Here is a 7500-nt window from a genome sequence, read left to right as displayed (position 1 = left end):
AGCCATGTGTGTCTTTAATATGCCTCACACACGCTCTGACAAACTAGTACCTGAGCTGCATGACACTCCAGCCTCACCTGTCCCCACGGCACAGGGCAGCCCTCTCCGTCCACTGCACCAGGGCCCCGTCCTCTCTCTCTCTCTCTCTCTCTCTCTCTCTCTCTCTCATTCTTATTCTCTTGCAGTATAACTACTGTTTTCCGATTGCATTCAGGAGCTGCAGAGACATTTTGTCCTTAGCTATGTAAGGAATAATAGACTTCACGGTATTCGGGTAGCAAAAGTTAATGCTCGTTTGTGGTGGCAATGTTACACCTCGAAATGCATTAACTTCTGCTACCCAAGTACTGTCCATCTTCCTGGTTATACCAATCTTAATTGGCTAATATAATTTCCATGTTTTGATCGCTAAAACTGTCTTGTTTGTAGAACTACTACTTTCTTCCACACATCAACTCATTCTCAATTTACTGCCATCACAAATTCTAAATGGATGGTTGCTGGGACAACGGCCAGTCGTTAGTTCCATCTCTCTCAATGCCAAGCTAGAATATCCCAGGAATTGCCTGAGCTTTGTAAAATCACTGTTGTCCCTTCTCCAAAAGCAGTGTAACTGAGCTAATCGCTATCTCAGACATAGGTAACAACGTTGCTATGCTCTGCATTTCTGTCAGATTGCTAATTTGTAACTCTGTTGCAATGTGACAGTTAATTCAAACTTCCCAACGACTTTAATATTCAAGTGTAATGCGGCCAAAAACCTGGAACTAGTTCATAGGTGTGCAAATATATAAAAGTTAATTGACGTGCTAAAGAGCATAATAAGAAATTCAACCAAGCATTCAACCAAGCATTTTTATTCTTACCTGACCTACGTTGTCAGAATGAAATCGAAAACATTGACACCTTTGAATTTTAAACAGTAATTGTTAAGGTTAAAACAAAGTTAACATCCATCCAAAGGCCACCATTTTGATGTTTGCCTCTGGGGGATTGAAATCCTGCGAGGCGTTTCAGTATTCACAGCACAAATGAGTGGAAATGTGAGCACCGACACCATTGTTGACTCTTTATTAGCCACATCAAATGGCTGCAGGTGAAGACGCGCCTCCTCTCCTCTCCTATGGCAGCTGACTACACTGTGGCAGCATGACAGCAGTGCCATTTGCCCGTGGCTCTCTCCCCCCTCTCCACCTCTGCTGCAACCACTTCCCATTGACATTTCTCTTCTCTGCTCTCTCTCTCTCTCTCTCTCTCTCTCTCTCTCTCTCTCTTGACTTGAATTCTGTCTTTTATTCTTTCCCTGCCGTTTTAGTAGCCAAGGCTCTTTAAAGATAGAACCAGCTCGTTTTGCTATTGTAGTTATTTGCATAAGGTGTTGACTTTCATTTCCCCCACGCACGCTGTGCAGCATGTAGGCTCCCTCCATATTGCTCCATCCTAGTAACCACCCTCTGATCTCTCTCTCTCTACCCTCCACTCTCCTTCTCTCTCTTCTCTCTCTCCGTCTCTCTGATGCCCTCGTTTTCTCTCTCGTGGGTGTGGATGTAATTGCTTTAACAGGCTTACTGGGACTTGGGCATCAGCACCAGGCTGGGGGGCCTCTCCCCTCACATTTGATCAGGCTTGGGCCTTGCATCCCTCCAGTCACAATCTTACTTTCTGTTATTGCGTTGGCTTTGCGGGGTATGGCAAAGCCCCCCCAAAAAACCCCAACATACACCCATACACACACACACACACACACACACACACACACACACACACACACACACACACACACAGGTCTCCCTCTCTGATGGGCTCAGGCGATGATCTAATGGAGTCAGGCTGGTTGGCCGGCTTCGGCTGGACCCACAAGGCCCCACTGACAGAGACTGATCACACTGATCCACTGATACAGTGAGTGCGCCCGCAGGCCTGAGATCCAGATAAGTCAGTACAGTATGAGCATGGCAGTTCAGTGGCTGCTCTGCCTTCGAGCGAAGGATGTGGTCTCTCTGGGTCTATAGCTATAGCACAGACTCATCACTCTCTCAAAGCCTAATGTCATTACAGCAGCCATTGACAACTCTAAATGAAGATGGTGTTGGTAACTGAATGGCAGGCTGATATTTCTTCTGTCTCTCCCCCTTCCCCGGTTTAGTTTCCTGGTCACCCCAGCGCTCTCCTTCCAGAAGCAGCCCATCAGCTACAGCCTGGTGATCAACCCCAGCAGCCTGTTCACCATCCACCAGGAGACGGGCGAGATCAGCCTCACGCGCACCGTCGACTACGAGAGTGACCAACACCGCTACCTGCTGCTGGTCCGGGCCAGTGAGACCCAGAACAGCCTGAGCAGCGCTGCCGAGGTAGGTCACACCCAGGATGTGTGTGTGTGTGTGTGTGTGTGTGTGTGTGTGTGTGTGTGTGTGTATATGTGTTTGAGGGGTGCTTGAGAGCCAGCGTGAGGGGTGCTCATCAGTCCCCTCGCACACGTAAGGGCATGCTAGCCGTCAGTCAGCATCAGTGTCAACCCCATAAAATTGAGCCCTCTGCAATGTGACGCTTCAGAGAGAAAAAAGCTTGACAGCGCAGAGAAGTTGAAGAAAAATAGAGGGGATTGATTGACAGGACTGTCTAGATTTGCTTCTGCCAAAGCTCCCGGGAGGAAGCGAGTGGCTTCTTTACTTCACTGTGGGATGCATCGCATTGAGGCCTCACAGACAAAACGAGACGAGAGGAAAGGAGAGTCGAGAGGAGACGAGAGGAGAGGAGCCTTCTTGGGTGGCGGTCGATAATGGCTGCTGAAATGAAGAAAAATTCTCCCATCACCGAGACATTCATTTGTCAGTGTGTGTGTGTATGTGTGTGTGTGTGTGTGTGGGGGTGATCATGATGCATGACTGCTGTAGGTGGTGAGCCCGTGCCATCCGTGCCCTCTGGGCAGAGGGAGATCAGAAGGCGGGAGGAGGGGGGGGGGGTGTTGAAATGGGGGCAAAATGCAGATCAAAGTCAAGCAAGAGGCAGGCAGTGGCATCCATGCCGTGCGCCAAGACACAGGGCCCCGCAGGACTCAATCCTCCCCCGCCATGGTGGGACTCTCTCTGCTCACTGATCCGTGGGTTCCCCCTGGCCCCGGGGCCGCGGAGGGTGGGAGGGTGCGGGCTGACGACGGGAAGCAAGACTGTTCCACTAACTCTGCCGTAGTGAGGAAGTCAGGATGGGGGAGGTGGATGGGGGTGGCTATGCAGACGGGGATGGAGGCAGGGAGGCAGGCAGGGAGAGGGTGTGTGTGTGTGTGTGTGTGTGGGGGGGTTGTTTGGAGCAAACAAGAGGAGGCGGCAGAGAACTGGCAGCTGCTCCTAAGATCTGTCTAATCCTGTGAGCTTAAAGTCAGCGGAGGGCTCTGAATTTGCCGCCGCGGGCCAGGTGAAGCATGGCGGGCAGACGGGGGCACCGCGGCCCACACCCCTGCCCCGGCATCACTCCGCTGCCCTCCATGCCCTGACCTCTGGCTCAGCGCTGCTCACCCGTGCCCCATGAATATTACATTTTTGATCTTCTGCACACACAGTCGCTCCCGCTCCCGTGCTGTGTTAGCACTTGTCAGCCACGCTCTTGCTCTGTCATCCATCCAGCCCTGACCATGTGCAGCTGCTGTTGTCCTCACGTGTGCAGGTGCTGTCGCCTCCTCCCCTGTCGTTAATCTGTGTGTTGGTTTACCTAACGGGCCGCTCCAATCTAAACGGTGGTGGCATCCTCTGTCCCTTACTGTGTGTTGAGTAAAGCCGTCTGGCTCTCCCAGTGCACCCCGTCTCTAGGTCTCCACCAGTGCTTTGGCAGCACACATGCATGCTAGTGTCCCAGGGGACAAACAACAAGCTCTGTGTTTTTTTAATTGATTTGTTTCAGAAGCTTTCAAAATCTCCCTCCCGCATGTATGAGGCAGGATGAAATATTCACAACTATCGACCACGCATACTGTAAGCTGTGTATTTAGAGTAATTTATTTAAAGCAGGCTGGAAACGCTTTGGAAAACTAAAAAGCAGATAAAAGGTAACACTTTTGTTGTACTCTGAAGATCAGAGATAAGGCACCTCCTTCTTTTTCTCACCATTGTTATATTTTGGATTTTATTAGCGCCTTTTAAATCATGCCAGCCATGCTCCATAATGCTGGGATATTTATAGGCACCCATGTGCAAAAATCAGTTACATTGTGTCTCCTCCTGAAAAATTACCAGTTAATAACCACAATTTGAAAGTGTGTCGACTCTTGAGGAGACAGATTTGCTTTAGCTGATAGAAGTCAAGTGAGGCGGGGTGATAAAGGTTTATATGGTATTTTTATGCAAATGGTGTAAGTTCTCATTTGAATCGGGAGGAGTGCGGTGTCCTCCTGTCAGTCTTGTCTCCATGATTAACTCTCCCTCTTATTGGATGGAAAATCAGGTCACCTTGGCGAGCCCATTATCCTACGGTTTCCCATTAATATACCTGGATGACTAAATGTTGGAATAGTTGATGACTTTCAATCCAAGCCAGTTCTGGAGAAGGAGAGAGACCGAGAGAGAAGGGCTTTTGTCAGACGAGAGCGAGTGAGGGAGTGCGTGATGGAGAAGACTCAGAGGAGTGTCTCTTGTGCTCATCTGCTGTGACCTCAGCAGAATCCGGCAGGAAGACAGGAGACGGCTCTCCGCTGCTTGGCGCAATTGGCAGTAAAAGGGCAATCTAGCGAAAGCTGCTTTCCTCCGTGGCGATAAACACCAGGGACGATTACTAGCTGGCAAATCCTCCGCTCTCCTCCTCTCACACTCCTCCACCCCCCGCCGATAATCAAAGGCATTCAGAAATGTGTTTACGCCTGAGCCGCGTACCCACAATCCACCTTTTCCCTTCATCCAATACCCTCTCCTCTCTTTTCTCTCTGTTTATTTCAACCTCAATTCTCCTGAGTTCATCCCCCCTCCCCTCAGCCCCATGTTCTCTTTTTCTGTTCTTTTTTGTACTTTTCTCAGTCTTCTCCCACCTTCCCACCCCTTTCTTTTTTTCTCCAGACAGATTGTTCGTGCTCTCATCTGATTCTATTTTTTTCTTTCTGTCCTTGTTTTTTGTCGAAGGTACGGGTCATCATCACCGACGAGAACGACTGCGTCCCGGAGTTCCAGCAGTCCATTTACAGCAATGACGGCATCCCAGAGACCGTAACCACAGCAACCTCTCTGCTGCAAGGTGAGGCGAGCGGAGGTGTGAGCGGCCTGTCAGTGGGGAGAACGGGGCAGCGCGCGGGGGGACGACAGAGCGACGCCTCAGCCAGGGCTGGGGGGACGGGCGTGACCGCACAACAACACCTCCAGTTATCACTTAGACACCAGAGCTGACAACACCAACATAAACATACAAAACACACTCATTTTAACTTTGACTTTTAGTTTACGTCTACACACACACACACACACACACACACACACACACACACACACACACACACACACACACACACAAACACACACACACACAGACAGACAGACAGACACATACACACTCTATCTCTCTCTCTCTAACACACACACAGACACACACACACACACACACACACATACACACTAACATACACACACACACACTAAAACAACACATACACAAACAAACCAGAGCTCACAGAGTAAATAAATATTTCTTTCTGTCTCTTTCTCTCTCTCTCTCTCTCTCTCTCTTCTTTGTCTCTCTCTCTCTCTCTCTCTCTCTCTCTCTCTCTCTCTCTCTCTTGCATACACACACGGTGTTTTCATCAAGTCCTCACCCCAGCCCTTTGCCGCATGTCTTGAATGTGGCTCCTGTCTGAGGGGGAATCATGGCATCCCCTCATGTTTTTAAATTGCTCCGCCATGGAGGCTGCGGCCAACAGCCCACGCAGGCACTTGTGTTTACCCTCCCGAACGGCGCAATGTGAACGCCGCCCAAAAGCATCTGCCACCGGCCATGGCCCGCCAGAGGAGAGCGGGCACATGAGAGGCTCCCAGGTGTCGCTGATTCCCCCTCAGGGAGTACCTCAGCATGAGGGAGACAGGCAGGCGGCGGCCCACAAATGGCGGACCAAAAAGGTGACCTGTGACGGGCATTTTGGCGTATCGGATTGTTGGCAGACATTTTCTGAGCTTATCTGGCAGATTGTGGAAGGTGTTTTTGTTAAGATCTCCTACAGATGTGCCGTGTCCTCCCAGTAGGTGTGTGCACAGGAGCATCTGTGTGCATGTGTGTGTGTGTGTGTGTGTTTGTGTATGTCAGTGTCTCTCTACAGGTGTGTAGGAGCAATGAGTGATGGGGATAGTTTAAAGACAAAAAAAATGCACAAAGAGGAGAGAAAAGTCATTAGTTATCATCAATTGCCTGATGTAGAATTCGACATTAAAAAGCGCTTTTGAGGAAAATAGAGGCTGTCATGTGAACTTGTGGTGGCTGTTTGAGGTGGGATTAGTCGGCCCCTGGCAGCGTGCGTGTGTAGGTGGCGGGAAACAAGAGCCCCGAGTGCATCAGCATGAACAAGACACTAAAGCACTTGAGCCAGCCAAGGGATCCCGTCCAAACTGGAGGATTATTAAATTCACGATGCTGCCGCCACTGCAAGAGGTGTGGGAAGGAGATTAAGGTCAAGTGACATCACCCAAAAAAAAAAAAAAAGAAATGTTACGCAAGTCTCCTGGAGATCCTACAGCATTGTAATAATAGGAGGCAGGTAGTGTAATCCAGGCCAGGCACATTCTCTAAGGATCACGGGTGTATTGTCAACATGAAAATATTGATGTAGCTGAATGTGCAAGCTGCTCTGCGAAGCATAATCAGAGGGGATGAAAGGGGAAGTGTTGGCTGAGGGGGGAAGCTGTAAATGTGCTTGTTGAAATCTCACAGGGGATGTTAGCTGCACTAGCCCTGGAGCAAGCAGTCTCAAGTGGTCCTTTCCATCACTGAGCCATGGCATATTCCAGCACAGCGAGCAATGCGGCTTTGACTGTGATGTGCTATGATTAATTTTAATGTCATGCCCAGAACTAACTGGATTTAATATTTTAATATTCACCATGGTCATGACAGATTTAGGAACACTTCATTATATTTCTAGCTCTTTTCGCCTATGTCATTTTTTCTCTTTGATTCTCTTCATCCTTTTCTCTGTCATTTTCTGTCTTTCTTTCTTTCTTTGCTTTGCTTTTTGCTCCTATAACATCTCTCCCTCTGTCCCTCTGTCCCTCAGTGTCGGCCAGTGACTGTGACTCGGAGCAGAATGCTGAGATCGCCTACTACACTCTGAGCCCGGACTTCAGCATCTCGGCTCACGGCACCATCTTCCCCGCCGGGACCCTGGACTACGAGCGGCCCAACCACCTGTACGAGTTTGTGGTGATGGCAGTGGACAGGGGCGAGGAGCCGCGCACCGGCACGGCCACAGTACGCCTGCGCATGGCCAACGTCAATGACGAGCCCCCGGAGTTCTCCCAGCAAGTGTGAGTAGCCCGCTCT

At 49.8% G+C, this 7500-nt stretch overlaps 1 protein-coding gene across 1 annotated transcript in view; it reads left to right on the top strand.

Moving 5' to 3' along the window:
- si:ch211-186j3.6 (neural-cadherin) overlaps positions 1 to 7500 on the top strand; it is a 164265-nt gene that overhangs the window by 48127 nt on the left and 108638 nt on the right. Inside the window, exons 4-6 of the mRNA XM_048263372.1 lie at positions 2147 to 2351; positions 5103 to 5214; positions 7235 to 7484. Of these exons, the coding sequence (XP_048119329.1) occupies positions 2147 to 2351; positions 5103 to 5214; positions 7235 to 7484 (567 nt within the window). The remainder of the gene's footprint in view (positions 1 to 2146; positions 2352 to 5102; positions 5215 to 7234; positions 7485 to 7500) is intronic.

The sequence above is a fragment of the Alosa alosa genome, chromosome 14 (genome assembly GCF_017589495.1).
Source record: "Alosa alosa isolate M-15738 ecotype Scorff River chromosome 14, AALO_Geno_1.1, whole genome shotgun sequence".
NCBI lineage: Eukaryota > Metazoa > Chordata > Actinopteri > Clupeiformes > Clupeidae > Alosa > Alosa alosa.
This window is presented reverse-complemented; position numbering and strand designations above follow the sequence as displayed.